Source organism: Hirundo rustica, chromosome 3, assembly GCF_015227805.2.
Source record: "Hirundo rustica isolate bHirRus1 chromosome 3, bHirRus1.pri.v3, whole genome shotgun sequence".
Lineage (NCBI taxonomy): Eukaryota > Metazoa > Chordata > Aves > Passeriformes > Hirundinidae > Hirundo > Hirundo rustica.
In genome coordinates, this window is record NC_053452.1 from 53,314,087 (window position 1) to 53,341,400 (window position 27,314).

Sequence of the window (27,314 nt, forward strand, 5' to 3'; positions counted from 1 at the left end):
TTGGGATTACACACACTGAATTTCTGCATTACATGCTGCAGAGAGGAAGGGCGGGACCCTCTGCTCCTGGGCTGTAAAAGCTTTCATGTGCCTGAGGATATGTGAGTGGGAGGCAGGCAGGTGTAGACATCACATCAGTGGGGGAAAAAGGAGTTCCAAAACCATCTTATTATTGGGTGAAACTAAGGCGTGTCTTAATGCGTGATCCACATGGTAGGTCTTACTCACCAACCAGAAAGCTCCCTACCTTTATTATACATCTCCATCTATTGCTTCTGCTCAGTAGTCCATTTCTGGGACACTCATCTGGGGTGATTCTTTGCAGAAACTAGGAAATCTGACACTTACTTCTCTCCCCATTTTTTTTTTAATTCTGGCTCATTCAATTTGAGAAAGCACTTCTGCTTTTGCACAAGATGAAGTGAGAAATCTGCTAAAAAAGTGGTTGACGTGTTTGTCGGACAGCAGTTTCTCGTGTTTCATTTCCACAGGTGGCAACGGTGGCTGGAACCCTGCAGGCTGCCAGGTGGATGCAGAGTCCAATGAAAATGAAACTGTGTGCTTATGCAACCACCTCACACATTTTGGGGTCCTAATGGTAGGAAAACTCACTTCTCACCCAAGTTACCTTTCCTGGAAACAGCAACATAGCTTTTGTGTGGTATCAAGACAACTTTCATTTTTGTTACTTGGATTCTTTCTTTTGCATATAATTTTTAATAATAATAGTATATGATTTTCCCCCTTGTTATCATAAAGTTATCTTTTCATAACAAAGTAGCTAGTTATAAGGACTCAGGAAGGAGATAATGCATAAAGTTAGCAATGGAATATGATTACAAGTGGCTAAATCTTGTTTTGTTAAATACTTAAAATGTACCCATGAGATTTTTCTATGTTTTGAAAATACTGTGCCACAAAAGACCTGAGATTGAGACTTCTGAGTGATACCAAAATACAAATAGGATATTATAACATGCAACTTAATACAACCAAGGCCCAGTATTAACTTTTTCACTAGAGAGACAGGAAAAAACAGAGATTTTAATGAGCCCTAAGTTGCAGGGGATCTCTGGCACATCCCTTAACAGTATAATCTGACAAAAGTGTCCTGCACCTGAGACAGGAGGTGTGTAACAAGAGGGAAGTTAATAAGAAAGACATCTAAGTATAAACTGAAATTTCAATATTGAGAAAGTGAGAAGTTGCTTGCAGGGTGGTGGGGGGGAAAAGGCATGAAGAATAGTTAGAAATGCTGGTTTCAGAACAAAACAAAACAAGACAGAGAGAGAGAGACTCATTGTAGGGAAAAGCAGGGAAAGAAAAACATCCTCCAGACAGTAGAAATAGTAATGAGGATGAAAAGTCAAGGGAGCATAATAATTCTCTTTCATTCTTAGGTCAAAAGGCTGACTTGTCTCTTGCAAATATAATTTGCAAATTTAACAAGATTCATCTAATGTCATAAACTATGAAGTGGCACCTTTTGCACAGTGTGTAAACCCATATTGGCTGGATTTTTTACATTGCTTCAATTAGTTTTGGGGTTGCCTTATATTACGTGCCTTCTCTCAGAAGAAGGCTGCTCACGGAGCACTGGTACAAGACACGTAGCCCATACTCTGTCAGAGCCTTAAGCAAAGTCTCCAGACAGGGTGGCTGGCAGAGCAATGTCTATCCAGGAGATGAAAGAGGAAACCATATGGGGCACTTCAGCCTCAGCAGCATAGCCTTCAGCCTTCAGCTGCCTCCAGCAATTTGCCCTTGTGAAGTGTTTTTCAGAGAAAAAAAGATCCCAACATGAAAAAATGGCATAGTGCTATCTTTTCTTAATTTTTGGTGGTTGTTTATGCTCAATAATGGGCTGATACCTTTTTTTTCCAGCTGAAATTAAGATTCTTTGGCCTGTAAAACACAGCTGCGGAAAAGATGTTGGCTCCTGGTCACAGCAGGAATAACTCCTAGGTGGAAGTATTTGGGGTTTGAAGTAACTTGTGGCAATGTCAGATAGGATTTAAACCACACAAGGCTACATACGCTGACTTTTTCAGCTTTGGCCTTCCAGACCATTCTTAACAAAACTGCTCTCTTCGCATCATGCTGAGATGTAAAGATGGAAAAGACACAAATTTTATGTCTTCTTGCAAGCTAAATTATGGTCTTGTTCCACTTTTCATCCCCAAAGGGATTAAGAAAAGGCTTTCTTTAGGATATATTCAATGAGCACCTTCTCTTCCCTGAATGCTTTAGTGACAATAGGAAATAAGGCAGAAGGTCTTTGAATTTGGGCTGCATTCCAATAGATTTTTACACAGCTGTGGCCATTCTAGTTGTTTTTCCCTTTTAATAATTTCTTCTGACTTTAATTTATATACTAAATTATTTCCAAAGAGCACTCTCCTTATGTATGAATGAACTGTCATATAAGGCTGGAATGGAGAGTAAACAAAAAACCTGCTCCTGCCTTTTCCTACAAAGCATATGAAGTTTTTTAGCATTTAATATTCCTTTTTGCTAGCTAGTTTTGCTAGGGAAAACGGTGACAATGACTGTAGAGCTGACATCATTATCTCTTAGTGTTTGCTCACATTTTCTCCACAGTGATATAAATCTGAACATTCTCATATTTTCTTGTCCTTAAAAAAAGGAAGTAACACTGGCATTTATTCTCAGATGGTACCATGTGGCAGTTACAGTTAGGAAAAAAAATCCTTAGAATGTTCCTGCTTCACTTCCAATGTTTTTCTGTTGTCCTTGTCACTACTTTTCTGACCAATACTATTTAAAAGTGTAGTTCTTATGTCAAAACAGACCCTAAATCCAAAAAGCAGTATCTTGCCCTTAGTTTCACCTGTAGATGATTAGCTACATTGACTCCTATGGATTTTTAAAAATTAAAGGCCAGAAATTCCATATAATGTTGCACATTTCAGTATGAATACATTAAAGTTACATTTTTCTAAATCGTACATCTTCTGAAAAAGAGTTGTATACACACAACAGAATGAAAAAGTTTGGACACTGGAGACTTTTCCAGAGAAGGACATTTGAATTCCTAGTACTGAATTACAAGGATCAGAATCAGGCTCTGTCTGCTGTTCCCAGCAGTTATAATACTTAAGGCACAATGTTTTGAAGAGCTGTGGGAAGGAAGTGAGAGGTGTAACTAGACCGAGTTCACGCAGTAAAAATGCACCCCAGTGTCAAGGTTACAGTGGTATTGCCAAAATGCTTTACAGTGTTGCTTGACTAATGACCAGAAAGAGTGCTGTGCTCATAGCAAAGGTGCTGCCTACAACCAATGTCTCCTTCTCTCTCACAGGACCTTCAGAGAACCGTGACACAAGTCGACCAAGAGAACAACAAGGTCCTGACCTTCATCACCTACATAGGCTGCGGAATATCTGCTATATTTTCAGCTGCAACTCTTCTGACATACATTGCATTTGAGTAAGTACTGATTCTGTGAAGAACATCACAAAGGAGTACCTGTATGTGCAGCATAAAATAAATTAGCTGCCTGGTTAGTGTGGTTTATTTACCTAGGAGGTGAAGTGCATGTTTAAAAAAAGTCAAACCTGAAAAATCAGGGTCACAGTGTTGTGAAGTGGAAACTTTTTCAAGGGGGCATAAGTTCAGAGTCTTTCTTCCAGGTTCTAATGTGTTGTGCTGCTCAGACCAGGGAACAAGGTGAATGTGTATCAAAATTTTCCTTTAGGCAAGACAGAATCTTCTAGATTTTGAACAGATAGATATTATTTTAAAATTGTCAAACAGGATTTTTATAAAAACAAAACAAAAACTTGCCTATATGAGCATAACAGGTTCCAAATTTAAAATGAGAAATTTCCAACTAGAGCAATTATATTCTATAGCCCTTCAGAAAGAAGTGGGAAGAGGGATAAAATGAAAATAAATGGTGAAATGTTACAACAATTTCAAGAGAAGTCCTGCTGAAACGTGAAAGTAACTCAAGAGAAAGAAGAAATTTTGAAGTGGTACGGTTCTGTGAACAGTGAAGAGAGAACATGAAGTCGTGTCGAAACAAAGCATTCTGCCATTACAGGACAGGACATAGCTGCTAAAGAAGGATAATTTTCTGGGGACAGGAGGGGGAAGGGGGGCTGGAGAAGGGGGTTTTCAAGTTTTAAATATCTTCAATGATTGCATTCTTATTATATTACCTACAGTATCATGTTCTGGTTCAAGTTGGTAGAAATTGTTTGCTGCTCCTCATTATCCACATTTCAATGGGCATTAGTTAAAAAAATTATTTGTTCTTCAGTCTTCCTAAGGTCTTATTTAAAAACAAAAAGAAAACCACATCCAATGGACAATATATTCCAAAAATTAAGCTAACATAAAAGGCCACATATAAAATGGTCACAGATGACCTTCTGGTCAGATATACCTTTTTGTTTTCATTTAAAATAAAAAGTACTGGTTTATATTTAATTTGAAAAAGTTGTTCAGGGTTTTTTTGGTTTTTTTTTTTTTTCAGTAAAAAAAATTGATTGCTAAAATATTGCAGCAGTTAATTAGCTCATTATGGACCCAAAGAACTGGTAGCTTATCCCCACCACACACAGCTGAAGCTTTGACCAATCCCATACAGAAATACACATCACTATGTCATACTGCACAAACCCAGCTGGAAGGAGTTCCTTGTGCTTTTATTGACTTTGTGAAGGGATAAACCCAGCTGCAATAGGTGGTTTGTGTGATTGCAGCAAGTTGATGATGTACACCTGTGTTTCTTTTGTTAGGAAATTACGAAGAGATTATCCATCCAAAATCCTGATGAATCTAAGCACTGCCCTGCTCTTTCTTAACCTGATTTTTTTGCTTGATGGCTGGATTGCATCCTTTGATATTGATGGCCTCTGCATAGCTGTAGCTGCACTTTTGCACTTTTTTCTTCTGGCCACCTTTACATGGATGGGACTGGAAGCTGTTCACATGTACATTGCTCTAGTGAAGGTGTTCAACACGTATATACGCCGATACATACTGAAGTTTTGCATCATTGGCTGGGGTGAGTTCATTGGACAAGACATTTACTTAGCATCTATGCTGCTGTCTAAAATGCTCTCTATAAATGCTGCTATATAGAAACTCTCTATCAGAAAATCAGAGCAGAATTAATATCAGTGTGTCGTTTCCTTCCCCTGGCCTGCAGCGGTGCCGGCATGCAGCCAGCCCTCTCTGTCACCCAGTGATTCTGTGTAAATACACTCTCACTGGCGCTCTCCACCCAGAGCAGCTCCCAGCCCCAGAATGAGCAGAGAGACCAGATAAACTGGTCTTGTTTTCCAAAGAGGCCAAAGTGGGAGAGGGGAAATGTGAACGTCATGTCAGAAATGGAGAACTGTGTCACACAATGAATGCAGAAACTTTTGCAGTTACTGCAAAGCCTATGGAGGTTTTGCATTGACTTTCAAAAACTTTCAGTCCAGCTTAAATTTTCTTGCCAACCAAACAACGAAAATTTTCTGAGATTCATCACAGTGTTTAAACCACTAAGAGATCCTGGCTGCCCTAAGCAATGTACACAGCAGGACAGAAATGGAAAAAGTAATACTGAAAAACAACTGCAAGGCACAGGCAGCAAGACTTTTATTCTTCATTTTTGTCTGTATCAGGAATCTGTGGTTTCTCCCTGAATGCACATATTGTGTTTGAAATAATACAACACAATACAAAGCCATTAACCTTACGGCTAGAGCACTGACCTCGGTGCAGCTGATAATTGATGTCTTTCCATTGGCAACTAGCATCCTCTTTGGCAACCTCAGCAGAGGACAAGGACTGAGTGGTCGGAAAAGCAAATTAACCTCTTCCCCTTTGGATCTGTTCTGTTATAGCAAGGATAAGACATGTAAATAAGGCATATCAGGAACATACATTTCTTTTGTGTGAGCTGTACCTTTCTGCAGAGTTCTCTTCTGCATAGTTGTCTATTTTCCCCAAATACTCCTTCTGCTTTTTTATTAAGAAATACATAGTTTGCTTTATGGAAGCAAGGGGAACACATATAAGTAAAGTATTTATAATATGTATAATGCTGTAGAAGATATATAATACGATATATATAATCTAATATGGTTGAGAAAAGCAGTGAAGAAATTACAGGTTATAGTTCATGTTCCCCAGTAGCACAACTAATGAATTCTGATTAGCATGAAAAAAATCCCTCAAAAAATTCCTAATACAATCCCTCCACTAGATCTCATTTTTGCAATAATTTGTTAATCTTCTCACTACATAATAAGAGCCTGTGTTCAGTTGCAAATTTAACTTTGGGTAATTAAGGGATATTATTTTAGTTTATTATTTTACTTTAATTTCCTTATCACATACTAAACTTCTATTGTGGACAGCATTACAAGACTTATTCATTAATGCCTGTTAATTACTTTGATAGTTCTCTATAGTTGTACTGTTTGAAAAATTGTGTCCTTCTACCTTCTGTGCAGTTTTCTCAGGATACTCTTCACTAAAGCTGTAGGGGTGGAGACATCAATAATTCAGCTTAGCATGATGAATTTTAAAGTTTAGGAGATTTGAAAGCTCACAAGTTTCTTGTATTACAGGTTTGCCAGCTCTGGTGATAGCAATTGTTTTAGCAAGTGCTAATACAAATGCAAGTCACATTTATGGCAAAGAGTTATACGGCAGAGGTGCTAACGGGCAAGGAGGAGATGACTTGTGAGTATTTTTTTTTTGATCTCTTGAAATTTAGCATTTATAGTTGCTTTGGAAAAATCAGTGGTGCATTAAATAAGCGAAAAGGGCAAAACTGTCTTCTGATTGATTAGAATCTGAAAGGTGAAGAAGGCTATTAGAAAAATTGGAGGGAAATCTGCATTACCCAATGCCAGGTACAAGCATTCCTCTGGCAAATGAATAAGTTACAGGTTTTGTCATGAAAATAAAACAAAGTACTTGTTTTGGTTTGTCTTAAATGAAAAGTATATTTTCTAAGTAAGAGCAAAGAAGGAATTTGAATAAAAAATTTTCCTTTTTGAATCAAGCAGCCTTTTGCCAATGTAGTTCAATAGTCCTCTATGTTTTCTTGATGTCCAGATAATAACTCTAGATGCCAAAATTTTTATGTGAGTGCTCTTTTCCTCGCCTGGCAAAGCTTCATCATGATAAATAAAACTTTAATTTTTTAAATTTTATTATAGTATCATGCTGAGCATTCAGGCCATTTGCTGCAAGAGGAATTAGTTAGAGCTCTCATATGGCTGACTATCAAATGGCTACCTCAAAAGTCCTGCTACTTCTCCAGTCATGTTCAAGTTCTCCTTTAGCTCCAGTGGCAGAAACTTGAACGTTTGACACTGAAGATCCAAGTTAGCCCATTCTGTTACTAAAGTGCTCAATGCTTCACACAGATGACAGCAGTGATTGTTTTTGTACTGAGTCTAAATTTTTTCATGATAGGATTGCAATTCCCACCCCTTCCCACTTTTTAAATTAGTTTTGACGAAAACGTGTCACAGCCCTCAGATTTCTCATTTAATAATACTATAGGTCATAGTCACTTAAGATGCCTCTGGGCTTCATCCTGTTTCTAAACAGAAAATGGACAAAGGTTTCATTTTACACTATAGTTCTGCGTCAGTGGTATCAGAAATTGGCTCATCTTCCTTTAGTCATATGAATAATTGGAGGATAGTTTCCGTTAACCAAAAATTATCCTTTTTTAAATTTTATTTTTTAATTTTTTTTTTCAGCTGCTGGATCAAGAACGAAGTTGTCTTTTACGTGACTTGTGCTGGCTACTTTGGAATCATGTTTCTGATGAACATCGCCATGTTTATTGTGGTGATGGTGCAAATCTGCGGAAGGAATGGGAAAAGAACCAATCGGAGCCTGAAGGAAGAAATCTTGAGGAACCTCCGTAGTGTGGTCAGCCTGACCTTCCTCCTGGGCATGACATGGGGCTTTGCCTTTTTTGCCTGGGGTCCCTTAACTCTTGCTTTCCTGTACCTCTTCTCAATTTTCAATTCATTGCAAGGTAAGCTGAATTTTTGTTCTATGAGCGAATAATATTTGATCTGTTACTGTTCTGGAGCATACACTGTCCAGTGATTGGGCCAGAGAACTCATATCTGAGCTCTCTAGGTTTTCTTTTGACGCTAAACCATTGTTAGTTTCCTGTTATGTGGAATAATGATACCAACTAAATGTGGGATGAATATCTTACATAAATTAATTACAGTTTCAAAGTCTTTTTCCATAAAATATTATAAATAGAGCTCTTTCTAGGTAACAGTCTGCAGTGTACTCTGTTGAGATACATGCTGTATGACCTTCAGCATTTCCTTTCACTGATTATAACAAATATAGGAAGTCTTTTTCCTTAATTTATTCCTGTAGAGAATCTGTAAAACTCATAACTATTTTATTAAGGTATGAGAAACTCATAAAATAAAGTACACTCCTGTATCAGTGTGGAGAGATAGCAGGGACATATGGGATAGTCTTTGCTTAAGGAAAGTGCTGTGACTGTTACAGTCAGCTTACTTTTCTCTCCGTTACTCAAGTTTTCAGTATTTTACTTTTCCAGCATAGTTCATCTTTCTGAAAAAAATGCTGTTAATTGTAATCAAATGGTTATAAATGACAGAATTATATAGCTGATATTTTAAAAAATTCCGCTCAGGGCTAAAATTTGCATATGTTTCAACTGACATAAAATTCTCTACCAGTGCTTGCCCTAACCACCTATAGAGAACAACTGAGTACATAATGAAGAGAAGACCCTGAGGTCATTGGAAGTGCATGTGTTGTGCCACACATGTTGTCATAAAAATTAAATCTGCCAGGAAAAAACAAAAACAAAACAGAAAAGAAAAAAACCTCAAGAATGTCATTGAAGGAGCATGTGTTGTACAGCACAAATATTGAGATAAAAATGAAATTTTCTTAGGGTCAGCAAAATGTCTTCTCATTATGGAAAAAGTATTTAATATCACTCTGTGCGGATTTTATCTGATACAGTTGAGATGTATTTCCTGTGCTGAAAGATATATTGAGCTTTCATGGAACGAGAATCATGTTGTGGGTTTTTGTTTGGGTCATTTTCAACCTAAAATGCTAAGCAGAATGACAAAAAAATATTGGGATGTGGTGCTCTTACTAGAGACTGTTTTTTCCAAAGGACAGATTCTGATACTCCCCTAGCAGCATAATGAAGTATTTACTGCATTGTGTCTGTGTTCGAAATTCAGACAGGTCTAGAGAGATCAGAAGTATGGGAAGAACATAAAAAAATACTTAAGTTCTGAAAACTTTGCCAAGGGTCAAATTGAACAAATTCTCTGTAACCAGAATTTCCAGTGCAATCAATTAAGCTTGTTTGTGCAGAGTGTGTACAAGGTTGACCAGCACTGCCTAAGTGGGGCAATAGCACTATTTAATGGAAAATGAATATTTGGAAGGCAGTTAAGTCTGAAGATGAAACTGAAAAAGACGAGAAGTCAATGTAACAAGAAGAGTGATGAGCTTTTCACGGATTGTGGTAGCAATGATGATGCAGTCTATGCTCAGGCATGTCATATCAAGCAATGGGAGATAAAAAGGCTAAAGGATAAGGGAAGAGATGTTTAAAATCCTATATACCTGGTGCGGTGTTCATGTCACGGTAAGGGGATGGAACGGGGCAAATCTGTATCAGGAAGCATTTCCTAGCAGCAAAAAACATTTCAATATGGCAAGTCTTTCATCAGTATTAGCAGCTTAATGATGGAGATGTTGGTAAATACATCTAGTCTCTCAAGTTTTTGAAAGCTGCATGAGTATTTCAAGCCATACCAGCAGCCTCCAGCAGCAGTTTTCTGTGCACTGGCAATGAAAAAGCAAATTTCAGCAACTGCTAGTGTTACTGTACTTTGCTGTTTCATCTACAAAGGAAATTATTTTTCTCTCCTTGACGCTCAGAGTAAAAAATATGGGAACATTTCTTTTTTGGCTGCTCATTTTATATATATGCCTGGGCAAGCCAAATACTTTCAAGTCAGAGCCAAGCTAGAACCAAGCCTAGGGTCTGATTTGTCTCTGGGAAACAAAACTAAAGCTGTACTACTAAAAGCACATTGTAAACTTAATGAATAATGAAATACAGAGAAAAAAATTCTGGAGACCAAGCCCAGACAGGGCAAAGGCAAAGTACTTAATGCAGTACATTTGGTTTGCATTACTATGGAACATGCATTTTCTTTTTAACCATTCAGAACATTCACTGCAATTTAACTAAGCATCACTTTACTAAGTTTGTAAGCTGTGTAAAAGCCCTAAGAAGAACTTTGGACCACAAACAACATCATATCTCCAGCCCTGTAAGAGCGCTAGTGGTTGCATTGGACTTGCTCTGTGCTTTAAACAAATCACATAGAAAAATATTTTACCAAATGCTAATACAGTATCCATAATCCAAGAGAGGTTACCTTTGAGATGCATTAAGGTGATGCCTTTTTAAAAATGTGCTTTTCCTTTTTTTCCCCATCAGCTCTTGAAAAACTTTGGAAAATTGTGTTTCCTCACCCAACCCCTACCTGAAGTTAACTGATTCCAGAGGTCTCAGCCTGGCCCAATAAGCAAATATAAGTCCAGTTCACCAACATGCATTAGGGCAAAATTAGGCCTCAGCAGTTTGGAGGAGAGAAGATAATTTGATTTTCCAGAACATTCTTATCCAAGCTGTACCCTGCCATTGTGTTCTGACACCTGAAACATAGTAGACGTTAGTATACAGAGCTATTCATGATGATCATAAAGGAGTGGTTTTAGAGGAAGCCACTCGGCCACATTTGCTCACATTACGTAGAATTTATTCACATTTAAGATACAATCATGAGGGATCTGGCAGTAGCATTTTGCCGTCGGGTACTCGGCCTCAGGTTGGCTCTCCAACAGACAACACAAGTGAAACAAGAAATTGGGTAATTTCTAAGCCATGGAACAACAAAAGATTACACAGACAGTGCCTGCCTGAGAAGAGGCAGGAGTATATGAGATTTCCAACTACTATATTTACCCCAAAGTACATCTGAAGGTGATGAAATCATACAATACACCCTGTTAAGACCTACCTTATCATGTAGTAGGATGCTTATCTCCTGTCTTGAAAATAAAAATTTTAAAATTGCATGAGAAAAATCAACTCTTCAAAAACATTCTTAAATACATTTATTACAATTGGATATGCAAATCAGTTATTTTTCTTTGGAAGTAAGTATCTGGGCTCCTAATTAGTACTTGTGAACATACTCTCACCATTTTCATAATCGTTTCAAGTACATGCATGTGATAAATTCAAGTGTGCTTTTCCAGGACACCCCAAGTGCCATTTACAAGATGATTACAGAAAGGCCCACTGTTCTGAACATATGGAGCCATATCCAGATTATTTTATCTCCTTGCTAATATAATAATGTTGATACTTATTTTGCAGTCTCTCTCTTGCTGTCATGTTGGGTGCAGAATAGTCAGTTGCTTCAAAGAAAAGGCCTTTTAATTGTATTCCTCTAAGAAAAAAAAAAAAAAAAAAAAAAAGGAACACTGAGCTAAATCAGCAATGTCAATTAAGGGCATCCTAATCACTGTGTTCTGATACCCATACACTTACATGGCAACTTTAGTGAATTTCCATACCTCTTAAATGATGCATGGATCACTATAAAAAATATTAAGATGATTTTATTTTTGGTTGTACTTCATAGTCTTCTGGTTACAAATTTCAGTTAATCTGTTTATTAATACATGCTTCATTTGGCGTTTATTTGCTTTTGTCACAGGTTTGTTTATATTTGTATTCCATTGCGCTATGAAAGAAAATGTGCAGAAGCAGTGGAGGCGACATCTCTGTTGTGGCAGATTCCGACTGGCAGACAATTCAGGTAAAGGCAGTTCACAGCTCCCCTCCTTAGGTGCTGCAGTTGTCTATAAAAGTCCAGGTAAACAGCTTGCTATGTTATTTTTAATATAATACAAGGTAAGCCAGAGATGTGGAAAAATAAGTGAATCATAGGCTGTCACTTCAGTACTAATAATTGCCAAGGGAGTTTTCAGATATCACTTCATAAAAATTCTCAGATCTTTCAGGGTTCCATTTAAGGCAGCTGGTGAATGTTGTGGTGCTATGGGTATGGTTTTGGAAGACCCATCAGACCCTAAAAATAATAATTTTTTTTTAAAAAAAGGAGAAGAATAATACAGAGATTCAAACTTTGTCATTTCAAACCCAGTCTTACTCTTTTTCTCCTGAATTACAGTATGTTGACTTTGAATTTTGTGGACTGTTAAGCTGATGTAGGACCAATTCTTAAAAGTTGCATAGAAAGGTTCTGACTTCTTTTGCTTTTATCTTTGCCTTTTTAAATTGTCCTGTCCTTTGCCATTGAATTCAGAGACTCTTAAAAACTCAGAAACATAGAAAATTCCGTCAACAGAAGCCTGATTCAGCTATAGAACCGAAGTTCCCCTTCATCTGCAACAGAGTGAGAGACATTGGTTTGGACATGTGAAAAGTGCAGTGCTTGGGCCACAATACTTATCGTTTCCTGCACCTTTGGCCATCTTGGATGGCATGAGACTGCTGTGTTCAGGCAACTGGCTCTTCCTTTGCTGTCTGATGGGGTGATTTGGACTATATAATTCTTTCTTATATGGTTCTTGTTCAATGGCCAGCATTCAAATCTACAGCTGTTGTAAGGTGGCATAAGCTCATTGCTTTCTATGGTAAGCTTTCATTTTGTAGCAAGAAAACTTCATTCATTATGTCAAAGAGTTAATACAAACTCGGAAAATCATATTCATTCTGATCAAAATCATATTCAGTCTGATCCAAATTGTTTCATATGTTCAGTTTCCATGTGATGTATCCTGCAACTCCTGAACTGAAAAACAGTGATGGACCAAATTGTTTCCTTTATTTTTTTTAATGCTGCTGTTGGGCAGATTGTAGGAATGGATATGGTAGGAAAAAAAAAACATGAAGGATTTGAATATTTCAGTGGTATATTTAATGTGATGTCATTATGTCTAGCATTAACCAGTTTATCTCCACGGGCTGGTTTTAATCTCCATGAACCTGACACTGTTTTCAGGCAGAATAGTGAAATGGAAGTCAAATGTGAACTTGCATACCTAAACACTCTCGGAATAATTTAGTATAAACTATTTGTCTTGATTTAAATCAAGACTAAAGTGGCCCACATGTGTTTGGTTTGGACTTCTTTTCCATTTTGTGAATTTCATTGAAGTACAGTGAATAACAGCAAGGTGACTAAATTGTGAAATTTGCACTTACCTGCAATTGTGTGGTACAAATGTACTTAGATACTTTTATTCTACTCGTGTTGGGACAGTTATAATGAGTTTTTAAGTGTTAGTTTTCTTCAGTCAGTTTATTAGTATTAGCTATTTAATTTGATTTTGGAAGTTATTCCAGTATAAGAGCCTATTGTATTAGCGGTTTGGACAAAATTCTTTGAATGTGAACTACTGAATAAACTTTATTATTATAATTTGTGGCCAATATGCTGAACAAGAAGTTAATTGTTAGTACGTAGTATCTTCCTCAGCAGCAGCAGCAGATCAAACCCTCAGAAGGTAAGATCATTGTAAATTATCCTATCTATCCCTTTCCTTTCACCTTAGGATTCTGCTCTTCAGGTTAGGAAAGTTTGGTATCACTATACTGCTACAGAGCTTCTCTGCTCTTCTGTATTCTGGAAAGGCAGGTCATACTTGCAGTTCTGCTGTCCAGACAAACTATTGTTAGAATGTTAGAGCCACCAATTTCAACTGCTGTGGTAGAGTAGATCAAGGTGGAGTAATTTTATTGTTCTTAAGAACCGAGGAGGATACCCTAAAGGATAGGGTATTTGATGTAAACAATACTCAGAAATGCATCAGATATTTGAAATAATCATAATTGAATAGATTAGTCATTCGTTATCTATGATATTTATTTATGTAAAAATTCTCCATCATTTTTAGATTGGAGCAAAACAGCAACCAATATTATAAAGAAGAGTTCTGATAACCTTGGGAAATCCTTATCCTCTAGTTCCATCGGCTCCAACTCAACCTACCTAACATCCAAATCAAAATCTACGACGAATACATATTGCAAACGAAACAGCCACACAGGTGAGTTCTTGCACTGCAACTCAGTGCATTTGAATATGTAGGTTTGTGTTCAAGGCACAGCAGGCATTTCTACCCCAAGGTTAAAGAGAGAAAATGTCATCAATTTGTATAGTGTCGTCAGTATTCTTAAAATACATGCTATTGTTTAGTAAGAATCATTACCTAACATGCAATATATCCAATATATAGATCTGATCTCCGTATGTTCCCATACTAAATGAAATAGGATTGATGAAAGCAAATTTTGCTTATTATCCTATTGTAAACACAGGGTAGCCAAAGCACAGAGAGATGACGTTCTTCGCCCAAGGTAACATGAAAGCTGGCAGTACAGCTGGAAATAGGAATCAAGTCTTCAGAGTCCAAGTCCACAGCTGATTCTCTTGGTTAAACTCCTTTCATCTAACTGTAAAACATTTATGGGTAAAACGACAAATGGAGCCTACTCGGAAATGGACGCTGTTCCCAGAGTATGCATTGTCTTGCCCTTCTACAAATAGCCATATCTACTGCTTATTTATTTAGATGTCAATGGTATATGTAATAAAAGGCATCATCTGTATTCCACTCATACCGTGAAAATGTGCTCATTTTAAGAATTTAAGGGAGCAAAGAAAGAGCAGCTGGAATGATTTGCAAGTTTGATTGTGTATGAGATAATATTTCAGAGATTCACTTATATAGTTCAGATTCTTTTTGTTGTTGTTAACTCTGTTTTTGTGAGTGCATGTTTTTGGCCTGTGTAAAGTCACATAGCATTATTATACAATACTCTTTTATAAATATAGTGGAAATAAAACCTGCGCACATATTTAACTCAAAGGTGTGTTTACTTGCTTTAAAATATTTATTTGAAAAAATGTTTAGATATGAAGTAGATGATGTCACTAGAAGGAAAGTTATGTTGTTTCTTAAGTATTAATTATTTTAGTTAAGCCCCCAATGTCTCATTTGTGATGGCACACTCTCCTTTCTTGATGCATCCTGTGCCTGCCTCAGTTAGGCGCAAACACTCCTTTTTTAAAATAATTACACTGTTGTTTTCTCACTGACCAAGACTCAGTGCATCCATTAGCACGAGGAACTGTGCATCAGGCATTTTAAGAGGTTAAAACTTTATTATTTATTGAGAGCATACATGAAGTACATCTGCTTTGAATACAATAAAAATGAGAGGTATCTTAGAAATTCCTGATAACTGATAGCACCTGAGCTTGCTCTCAGGACTGCTATTCACAACTGCCCTGGGAGCACTTGGCTGGTGCCTGCCTCCCCATGTTGCCTGTTCCTGCTGCCAAGTCAGGTTCGGTGTGTGGTGCACCCAGCTGCCCGCATCAACCTGTTCATCTCTTCCCTGCAGGAACACTTATGCCAGCAGTCTTCCACAAGCAGCATCTTTAATACCCACTGATCACAGTGCTATTGTTGATTTAATAGTAGAGGTGGACAGCATTGTGCCCTTTCTGCAGCAGACAGAGAATTCCCTTTTGTACTCAATGGCAGATCAGCCTTTAGATCCTTGATCTTGGGATTAATGATAAAAATATACTTAAATGCTTTGTTGGACTCAGGGCTTTTTATCAGGCTATCAATTTAGGAGACTTAGTGCTGGAGTTTTTGCAAGGTATTCTTGAAATAAAACAAAGAAACTGTTCCAGATAAGTAGTAAAGTTAAAAGAAATTTGCTCATATATATTCTTCAAAAATTGTGAGCTTAATCCCGTGCATAAATTATTCCTAAAAAGGATTGCGGTTCTTAATGCGAAGTCTTTATTATGATGGTTTATTGGACGTTAAGGGAATACAAGAGCTTTCTTTTTATTTTTTGGAATTTTAATACATTTTACTTTTTCTTCTAAAAATACACATCTTATTGTGATACTCCACAGGAATTTTTGATAACACTAGGTTTTTAAACACTGACATATCTTCTCATGTGTAAAAAAATAATTAAAAATAATATCCAGCTTCTGATTGTTAATACAGCTGAACTTCTCAGTTTGCCAGCTTAGCTAAATTGCAGGCAAAGAATGTCATAGCTACATGTCTTTGCAAGCCTTGTTGATATGGTTATAATGTGCTCCCTGGAATTGACACAAGCATTCATGTGTTTGTGGTGTAGATAATGTCTTCTAAGGCCCTTTCTTCATCAGTGGTGGAGCATTACAGGTAAAGTGAGAACTGCTTTTGTTGAATGCATGATTGGATCAGGGTGGAGGGATGCTTCTTGCATGATGTCCTCATTGATGCAGAGGATTTTGCTAATCAGAAATGCTGCTTATTTCTATTACATTCTTGTGCCACTGATGCTGAATCAAAGGACAAGCATGCTCCAAACTCTGGGTGTCTGCACTCTGCATGGGGAACGAAGCACATAGAAAACAGACCATGTCCTGACATTAATGCCTGTGTACAGTAGTCTGGGGAAAGGAGATTATCCTGAAACACCCATACATGAGGCATACATTAAAAAGCAAAAAGAATCTGACTGAGTTCCAGAAGATTGTTTAGTATTTATCAAAGTTATTACAGAAAATTTAATATATTTATATTTGGTCTATGGCCACTACTGGAGTAGTCTTCTAGACACAGAAATTTTTTATCCGTTAGTTCCCAAAATTATTCTGAATGATGAAATATATATGCCTGAAAGCTGTCCTATGGACTGCTGCTTGAATACAGAATGCACCAACACAAATACTGGATGGACCCTCATGGGTGAACGAAAGAGGTCACTATGGCATCTTGTACCCCAGCTGTCTACAAACCCAAACCAAACTACTTGCAGAAAGTACTTAAACACCCTCTGTAACACACCCGTGAATTAGAAGTTAAGACTATCTCTGCAGACAATTTGGTCATACAACTCCCGCTTACTTCAGGGATACATGATTTTAACCCTGTACTTAGATGTGAAGCTATTGGCTAGTAAATGCATACATTTGAAAGGTTCTCCGTACTCAGAAATTTGCCACTGGACATGGAGTTGTTCGCTGCAATTCATGAACATTCTTGCGTGCTTGGAAAAATCATCCTGATAAGCCTCAACATGCCTGTTTCTGTTTTAACGAGTGAAACTGTTTTGATTTCTCTGTCTGCAATCCACTTCTCCTTCGCAACACTTTGTGCTCTTTTATGGCTTGATATCATGACTTTTCCAGGGATTGGTTACTTTTCTGTTTATTTCTAAGAAAAGTTTTTTTATTAAATCATAGTTCAAGTAGTATGCTTAATTCTTAAATGATCCTTGAACAAGGAATTTTTGGAGATGATTTCACCGAGGTCCTGTAAACAGCCATCAAAAATGTCACTTGTAGAAAACATTGCTTCCCAGGTTACTCCACCTCTGCTGCTGGCTTGCAGTGGTACAGGGCTTGCCCAAGTTCAGGGAATTAATTCCAGCTTCACTACAGTGGAAGAGATAAGAAAGAGAGCTCAGTTAGGACAGCCTACTTGAGAAAATGAGGGAAGCTCTCTCCTCATTTCTCGCTACGTTAGCTCTACCTACTGACCATTCTCTGAACAGCACTAAGTGAGCCGCTGAAGCAGACTTTCCCAGTCCGGCTGGGAATTGCCTTGCTTCTTTACCTTTTCACCCTTGACCTCTAGCTCACAGACTCTGAAGGGAAGAAAAAGTGACATTTTTCCTCCCTACAGTTTTCAGCCTGCACCCTCCACGTTATGGAAAAAACACTGTGAGACTAGGCAAGCACAAAGTTTTGGCTCTGGCTATCTGCTTTAGGATGAAAGATCCTCTGCCACATTCAGCACAGATTATTTTTGTGCATAGCTCAAAACAGCTGATGTTGAAATAATTAAATCTGTTCACTGTCATCCTAAAGTACTTTATTGTGTGGAGATGCTATTTATGGAGGTGATCCAGCGCTATTGAAATGTTTGTGGTTTTTAAGATTAACAGCATCAGCAGTAAATTAATATATTAAAAGGTCGTAGGAGTCAGTAACACTTTAGGCAAAATAATAGAGGGATAATTTCAACAGATACCTGAAATGTCTGCCCACAAAACCAGACATATCAAAAGAATTTAAAAGTAATCTCAAGCCAAAAAGTTCTTTGCTGACTTTTAGGGCAGTAGTGGCAATTGAAGGCATGTGAATTTAAATTGTGAATTTGCTTAAGAGGCTCTAATTTATTCTTGTTGCTTTTTCCTCCTCCTAGAGAATGTTTTTCTTGACAAGCCATCTTCAAAATTTGCCCAAGAGGATGGAGAACAGACATCAATCATCCCTGTTCACCAGGTTATTGACAAGGTTAAAGGATACTGCAATCCTCGCTCCGACAACTTCTATAAAAATATCATCATGTCCGACACATTTAGTCGCAGCACAAAGTTCTAACTGGGTTTCTGATTTACTGTTTTTTTTTTAAATCAAAGGAATACAAAAAATCTGCCTGGAATTGAGAATATTGGATGTCATAAAATGTAACCTGTTCGACTATTTTTTCCCAGTTTATAGTGTTCTCCTGCACAGCGCTTCCAATTAAGGACTGATTTTTCAAAAGTTTTTACTGTTGTGGAAAATAACAATTTTCAACCATGGTATTGAGCTGTTTTTAAATGTGTGCCAGACAGCATAATGCCTGGACAGCTAATAGTAATCCTTTGTAAGTATCTTTTAAGACTGAAGAGCCCACAAGCTTAATTTTAAATTATATAATCCAAACAGAAGCAAGTCTTGACTCCTGGAGAAAATAGCAGACATGTCATGCAGTACAGGCAAGGTTTTGTTGAGCAGTTTGCTGATGTTTTTTTTCTTTTGAAGAATGTGGATTTTTCCCTATGAAACTTATTCAATTCTTGCTTCTTAAATGTCTAGTGCTGTTCTTATTCATAAATGAATAAAACCCTAGCACCACTTAAAGGGTTATTTTAAATCATTTTTGCCTAAATAGACCTGATCATGCAAACCTTACTCACTAAAACAGTATGTGCTGTAGATGCAGGCTAATTTGTATCCATATGCATAGAAAAACAGTTTACACAAAGTTGTGTTTCAGAATTTATTTATTGGTATGTATGAAATGCAGTGTCTTCCATCTCAAGTCTATGTTTAATGTTCTTTTTTCACAAAACAAAATGATAAAAAGGCATTCAACTATATATAAATATATACCTAGATCTCTCTCTACAAATATTTTTATGATAATACACAGAGTAAGTATGGCAACATGTATCAGACAATCTAAAAACTGTGGACGGTGCTAAAACTTAAGCTTAAATATTTAAATACAAGAGGAATTCTTTGTAAACCCATGAGTTTGTCGGTCTCTGTACTTCACAAATAGTGTATGTATAGACACCTCCATCAGATGGCATTGCAACATTAGGATAACCCGAAATGTGTTTACCAAAAATAAACAATATCTTTCTGGGCACATAACGTTATCAGTATCCCTCTGTTGCCCTGTTGGATGACACGATTGAGGTTTTTGGATGCACAGAGCTTAAATGTTGTTCAGGCCATATTAAGGAATTTCATATTGCTATACTGTGTCCATAATGACACTGAAGGGTGTGGGGGGGTGTGTGCAGAGAACAGACAGAAGCATAAAATGCTTACTTGTTTTACTCTCTAAATGTGTGACATATTAGCAAGTGACCTTGAGTGCCAAAAGGGCATCTCTCCTCATGAACCATGTTTCACCCGATGACAAGCTTTATTAAAATTGTAGCTGCACATGTTTCTGAAGGCATGTGCTGAGACATAAAAGTTTTTTTCAAGTACTGCTTTCAGAGGAGAATGTCTCCTAATGGAAGTTTCAGTTTTCAAAATTATCGCTTTTTTTAACCAAAATGTTTTTAGCCACATAAATTTAATTATTTGGATTCAGAGAGCATGAAGTTTTGCTGAGATTTTTCAGTTACCAAGCAGGTGGGTGCTCAGTGATTAGGGATGTGGATTTGTGCTTTCTCTGCTCTTTGCACATGCTTTTGTGTGCAGAGATCATTTAATGCTGTGACCGCACAAATGGCACTTTTTTCCCTGGCTGCAGCCACCTGGTGGGAGGAGGATGTCCTGACAGTATTCCACCCTGGAACACTTCTGTCACGACATGGACCTGAACGAAACCTCAGTCTCATAACTGCAAATACATTTGTGGTGTATGAATGGAAGTCAGCCCCATTCACTCAAACTGTAATAACAGGGATGAGTGTTGCCAGATATCTTTAATAACTGAAATAATTTACAGAGAGATTATGTACTAGCATTTACTGAACTTATATTTTATCATCCCACTTGCTTAACTACTGTAGATAATAGTGTTCACATAGAAGCTTACTGTGAGATTTCTACCTGATTAAGATGTTCAAAAGTGAAGAGAAGGAAAACCAAATATTCCTGAAAAAATGAGGAACCAATAAAACATAATAGATCAACTAGATATAAATAAAAAGAAAACACAGTATCCTGAATGAAGCTGAGCTGTAACCTATCATTTTATTGTACATCTACCTGTATTGCTGAATTAAGATTTCTGTCTCTTTTTTTACTACCATGTAGTAATCTTTAACTGTCTGTGTCATTTAGTTGCTCTTGAATACTCTCAGTTCTACAATGTAAAGCTTCTGTTTTGTAGGTGACATGCTGTAACCTCCCTTGTACATATTTATTTATTTGTGAGGTTAAATATGTCAAATATACTTAGCACTATAATGACTGTTCTTGTTACTTTAATGCTAAGTTTTTGCTTCATCCTAGAAGAGGGAAAGAACTATTTCTTATATGTTTTTTCTAAATAACTTGTGAAACGATTTACTGTAGCTTTATCTTTTGCAACTTTTGAGGAAACTTGTCAGTGTAATTTGTGATATTAGTCAGTGAAATATAGTGTAACAAGTTTGAAGATGGACTAAAATGGAAAGAAACCTTTTCAAGTAGACATTTTTTATGTTAATGTTCCAAATAATTAAAGCATTTTAATAGTGAATGGTTGACTTTCATTTTTCCTTTTTTAATGTTTAACGGCAAAAATTGCACTGTGGAATTCTGGAAAATAATCTTGTGGGTTTTAAGTACTTGAGAAAGATACACACCTAGCCAAAATGTTGTAAGTAAATTAGCAAGACTAACTCCATCTCATCAGGGGAACACATTTTGCAGAATATGCCTTTCCCTTTTGTAATTTACTCAATGCCACATTCAGTGAATGATCTGGAAGTTATGCAATCTCATTTATTTACAGTGGTAGTCATGTCATAGAAATGAAAGGAAACTCAAAGCAATAGACAATCTGCTGGGACGATATTTTAAAGTAATACAAATGAATAATCTAAAACTCAGGAGTTACTGCTTTCTGTATGTTTCTCTCCAGCTGATTATAGCTTCTCATTATCAATAACTTCATTCAACTTGTAATCATACTTTGATTGATCACTGCTGAAAAATTTGATTCAGTCAATCACTTGATTAATACACAGTAATGTATAAACAATAAATACCACACACTAATGGCCTACCTTTACTTGCTTACCCCTAAAGAAGATGGAAATATACTGAAATATGTCAGATCTGCTCCCCTGTATTTAAGTCTCATCACAGAAAATGCACAGCATACGAGGATTTAGCAGTGATATCTTTTAGAAAGTATATTAAAAAAAAAAAAAAAAAAAAAAAAAAAAAAAAGGGAAAAGTGGCATTTCATAATGAGGCTACTGATTGTGCCTGTATACATTCTGTCTGTGTGTGCCTGTGGACAGTGAACGGTACCCTTGGGCTTTATGCCTTGAAGAGTGTGGGAGGACCCTCTGAGGGAAGGAGCCCAGGTTTTTTTTCCCCAAGTAGAATTTTGGCAGATGCCAAACTTGTAAGGAGTGATTTGCAGCGTTTGGGGGTGGATTTATTTTTCTCCTCATTTCATCACTTTTTAAATACCAAGAACAATTTTATTTTAATCCTTTACTGTTAACAGCTTCCTACTGTAACCCATTGAGTTACATAAAATGCCACTTCAGTTTATTACTTTTGAAAGGCTGATCTATAATCAGACACATCTATGTAACTTCAAGGACAGCTACGGAGTTACAGGGCAGCAATGTGTCATTCACGGAGTCATTCTAAAAAGTTTTTATGCATTTGCTGTGTATAAAGATGTAAACCCACATATGGGTCAGCAAATTAGGCAAAGGGCTTAGAAGTTAATGCCAGGGAAGTCAATCATGCAAACTGGTCTGTGGAGCAGACCTTTCATGCACAGCACTCCAGCTGCTGCTGTGCCAAGGAGGCTTTCCCCTTCACCCTCCACTTCACCCTCCGGTCTTTGGTTACTCAGTCCATTTATTTGTCAGATCTCCTGGAAACATCTTGACAGTTCCGTCCTCAGGACAATCATCTACTATAGTGCTAGAAAAAGAGAAATGGGAAAAAAAAAGAAGAGAAAGGGAAACTGAAACTAAAAGAAAGGAAAAGATAGTTGCCAAGACCCGCTTTGTATCTTCTTATACTTTTTTACATGATTTCTTGCCCCTTGCCCAGGTTGTGTCACCCTGACCAACAATGGAGACAAGGCCATTGGAGCAGGTAGGATACACCAAAATGCTATTGTGCATTTTCAATGTAAATTAATGTTTTTGACTCCCCAGCTTTAAGTTGAAAATCTGCCATGGTTCTTCAAGGCAACAATTCTAGAATTTCTGTGCTTGAAGACTAACCTAGACTAATATTTCTGTAGTTCAGGAAGAAACGAATTCCTTTCATGATGAGAAATCAGGCTGAGAAGCACCACACCAGAAGTGTCTAAATAAATCTCATGGGAACCTTTTCTGGAAGGATAACTCTCCCTGAAAGTGTTTCACTCAAAGCCAGTGCTGCTCTTGTTCTCACTAGAGAACAGTTTAAGAACTCACGAGGAGTGCACATGGTGGTGCTGTCCTTATGGGTTGCTTAACCACAGCCATCTGTGCTTAATCACATCATTCTGAGTGACACAGTTTTCTCAAGGTGTGTTGAGTGATCTACCTTACAAATAAATGACAGTTTGATTCTTTAGCTTGTAACAGATAGCCTAAACTGGGCACTTTTTGTCCCGACTATTCTAGTAGGAGTTCTTAAACCACATAGCTTTAGATAGAAATGGGTTCTCAAAAATCCAAACTGTTCTCCATACATAAAGTGTAGGAGAAGGAGCAAATGCTGGTAACTCTGGTCTGATGTTTTCTTCCACTGCCAGGTTTTTCCCAGTCTGGGAGCCCTCCCAAAGTGAGGGGAAAAGGCATGGTAGGGGAGTGGATCCTGCTCTGTCTAGTGGGCAGAGGACTTCCACTGTCCCTGTCCTGCTGCATTTCACAGGTCTCCAGTACCAAGTGCAGCAAATGCATTAATGCTATGCATTTACAAAATTCCACTCTGGATTTCTTTTCTGCTTGTCTGGCTTCTGCTTTTCCAGCAGAGGGCAGTGGCATATTTCTAGTTATAAAGCTGTTAAAACCCAGTGAAAAATGCAGAAAGATTCCTCCATATGTGCACCCGCACAGAAATAAGTAGGGGAGTTCATACCAGGTTTGTCTATTATTTAGCAATCGGTTACATCACCGGATAAAGCAAACACTCTGCACTCAGGGAAGTGAGGGGAGAGAGCTGTCTGCCTGCGTTTGGGCATATTTAGTGGAAAGAGCAATACAGACTCTCTCTGTATTCTCTCTCGTTGGATGTTACATTTTCTCCTTTTTTGCTCTGAGGGGATGCAATGGAATTAGCAACTGCTACACTTCTGTCAGCTGAGCAAACAGAATCAGCTCACCATTTCAGGCTTGTACACCGGTTTATTCCAGTACTGGGCAAATGATTTGATCTGCTGGGATGTCAGCCTGTGACTCAGAAATTCACTGTATGCATAATCATCCAGGGAGGAAAAAGCCCCAGCAGCTCTCTGTTGACAGTGGCACGCAGATCCATACCTCCCTACCGCATTTTCCATCAAGGGCATAGGAACAGATCTGCTGTCAGCTGGATCCTGTTCACATACTCCTTCCCCATGGCACATACTACCCAGTCGTCTCAAGAAAGGTGCAGAACTGCTGGGATACAGACCCAGCTTGCAGCTGCCCCATGGCCATTCTGTCATAGGACAGGACTGACCAGAAAGCTGCACCATTGGAAAATGGCACCCTGTCAAAATTAAAATGTCTCATCTGCAATTTTGGCTTGTCCCTGGACTCTCACTGGCATGTACCTCTGGATGCACACTGTGCCAGCACTAAGCTAAGGGGAGAGGAGTTCCCTGGGGGAGATGGAGCAGGGGAGGCAGGGAGGGACATGGCCTGCTCTAGCCTCACTTTTTGGAGTATGGCTGCTGTGGGAAGAACAAGTAGTGGGAAGGGAGTTCCAGGAAGGGTCAGGACTTGGTGTACAGAGCAGAGCAGAAGATTAGTATGACATACGTCATGACACCATCACCACTCCAAAGACTTGTGGTTGTGGTGTTGGTGTAGCACAAGCTGGGAGTCACAGCAAGGCTGTGTTACCATGCGTGTCATTTTTTGGTGTCCTTAAATGAGCACAGGCCTAAAGAAGACAGCAGCCAGCATGAGCTCCCCAAAATCTCTCTGTCCTCCCTATAACTAATGCTCACTTACCAGGAACGCAGACATGCCAGTATGCCTCTCAGTCCAGCTGCAAATATCTCCTTGTTCAGATACCATCATTTTCTAGAATTAACCAAGGTACAGAATAATCTGGGGATTATGCAGCACTGCCAGGGTCACAGAATCACAATCGACTGTATAGGACAGTAAGGATGCTCCAAAAAGGAGGGCAAGAATGGAAAAATAGCATTTGTAAAGCTTTACAGGGGCACTGAGTAACAGGGGCTGAGATACTGTGGTTTTCCATGCAGAGTGCAACTAAAAGAGCTCTCAGAGAAGTTCTGTGTTTGCACCGGCCCAGGCTGAACTCTGTTGGAAGGACAGATGAAGGGGATGGAGCTCTAGCAGCCTTGCTGGACTTCAGTCCATGGGTATCTCCTTCACCCTTTCTTTGGTGTAGGCTAGAGATGGTGGTAACTGTGGAGCCAGATTTGAAGCAGTCCAGCGAATACTTCTTGCATGTCAGCAGGGTATATTCAGGCAGACTGGGGCTTAAAATTGCTATGGAAAGCAGCCTCTACCCCTTGCTATTGTTAGGTGGCAGCTTTTACCAGAGATGAGAAACTTATATTTATTTTAGCTAGATTAGATCCTCCAGATCTGTGCACCAGTTTCAGATGGAGGTACTGTGGTGTGCGTCTGTCATGGTACTCCTGATCTGACTGGGCAGAACTGACAGAAAAGCCAAATGCACATTTCATTGCAGAAAAGATCAACCAGAAAAAGATCAGCACAGGCAGAAGCAGCCTGTCCCTGAGAGTGGGACTGCTGGATACTGTTGCTGGGTTACAGCCAGCTGATTTTAACACATCCCGCTCTTTTATTTTCATTGATTTTTCAGTGTCTTTCAAAGATGGGCCTTTTTCACTTTGTCTCTTGCTTTCACCCAAACTGAAACATGCTTTGGTTCAAAGCAAACAGGCAATCCCCCAATCATATTTTATCCCACCAGATGTGCTATATGAAGTTTCCGACATTCACACAAAGAGGTCCTCTCAGTGCAATCAGACTGGACATCACTCAGGGACTAATCCAAACACAGTGTATGCATTGCCTCCTATACAAGGCACAGGTGAAGGATATGTCCTAGTGAAGCACAGGAAGACTTTAAGGACAGAGAAGACCCTCTGCCGCTGGAGGTGTCTAAGAACAGGCTGAACTTGGGCTTCCTAAACCCACGCATGTGGGTGCCACCATCAACACCAACAGCAGTATCAGGTGACACAGAGACAACCTCCTGCCCTGTGATGATCCTCTTTAATTACATGGAGCTATTTTTACTAAGATAGCGTACCACTTGAGGAGGAAGGTGCTCCCAAAATAGATTCATCACTACCCTCTCTCCTCTCTTATTCACCCCCCTCAATTTTTCAGCTGCAAACCCTTTGCTCATAACAACATCCACCAAATAGCTTCACCCCTCTGAGCAAAGCCCCCACAGCCATCACACCCCAACACTGCCAGTGACCACTCCGGTCGCCAGCCTATCCCCACTGCAGCAACAGCCCCTGTCCCTTTACTTACAGAAACCACCTCTGTAGGATAAAGCGGAGATGGGCACAACAGCTACAAGTCCCAGCTCTCAAGCAGCCTGGCACTGGCACGGTGCTGTGGTCCAGCAATGACCCGCACATGTTCTGGAGGTGCAGGCACCATTGCCACATACCCCTGAGCTCTGGTCCCTTTTAGAGGTGGGTTGGCAAACCTCTGGGTTAGGTTTTTAGGCACATATATCTCAGAGTTGATCTTGACAGAGATTTTAAACAAGAAGGAAAAACACACCCTCCTCAGAACCTTTCTGGTTCCATTTTCCTTCAGATTAATATCCAGTATAGGCTTGTGTGGGCTGTTTTCACTAGAAATGAGGCTTCTCTCTGGCACCTTTATGGACCAGGTTAAACCTGTGCCAGGGCTTTAAGTATTTGTTTTACTTTTTAACCTTTGCAATGAATTCATGCTGTTGCCTATGTGAGCATGGCAGCGGTCACCTCCTTTGACTCTGCCAGGAAAGTCAACAGGCCTTTTTTACCAACTTAAAAGAAACAAATCCACTGAAGATGCCACAAAAGACATTTCAGTGTTTTCTTTTGGTTAGGCTGAGAAAAGAAGGTAAGAAAGAAACTCCAGGGATAATGTTCACATGAAGAAATTTGACTTAAACTGTTGACTCAAAAGCTGACTTTGCCAGGGACGGCAAGAATTAATTTCTCGAACACTTGGGCATGCAGGCACAGAGTCTGCTGCAGTGTTTCCTGATTAAGCAGCCATTTCAGCAGGTAGTCAGAAGGCAATGGGATGGGAAAAATATAAGGAACAACACAAACTGCACATACAGCACATACACACATCCCAGACAGGTCTGAAAAATGGGCCGTGTGTTTGTTCTCTGCTTTTCTTTCTGAACCACTGTGTACATAATCCATCACAAAAGCAAAACACTAGCTTGAATTGTCCCAAAGTCAAGCCACAGAAACTAACAGACAGTTTTCCATGATATTTGCAAATAAATGTATCAACCCAGCTCCACACACTGAGATATTTAATT

The 27,314-nt window shown here is 38.6% G+C and overlaps 1 protein-coding gene across 6 annotated transcripts in view; it reads left to right on the forward strand.

The window, feature by feature from the left end:
* ADGRG6 (adhesion G protein-coupled receptor G6) overlaps window positions 1-21,115 on the forward strand; it is a 109,959-nt gene extending 88,844 nt beyond the window's left edge. For 3 of the 6 annotated variants that reach the window (XM_040059748.2, XM_040059750.2, XM_040059749.2), the window contains 8 exons: window positions 492-598; window positions 3,323-3,450; window positions 4,767-5,035; window positions 6,594-6,708; window positions 7,743-8,026; window positions 11,808-11,909; window positions 14,014-14,166; window positions 18,346-21,115. In XM_040059748.2, coding sequence (XP_039915682.1) covers window positions 492-598; window positions 3,323-3,450; window positions 4,767-5,035; window positions 6,594-6,708; window positions 7,743-8,026; window positions 11,808-11,909; window positions 14,014-14,166; window positions 18,346-18,524 — 1,337 coding nt within the window. In that variant the 3' untranslated portion in view covers window positions 18,525-21,115. Of the gene's footprint in view, window positions 1-491; window positions 599-3,322; window positions 3,451-4,766; window positions 5,036-6,593; window positions 6,709-7,742; window positions 8,027-11,807; window positions 11,910-14,013; window positions 14,167-14,437; window positions 15,086-16,288; window positions 16,336-18,345 lie in introns of those variants that run through there. The other 3 variants (XM_040059751.2, XM_040059754.2, XM_040059752.2) reach the window with 3 other exon arrangements.
* The last annotated feature ends 6,199 nt before the right edge of the window (window positions 21,116-27,314 follow it).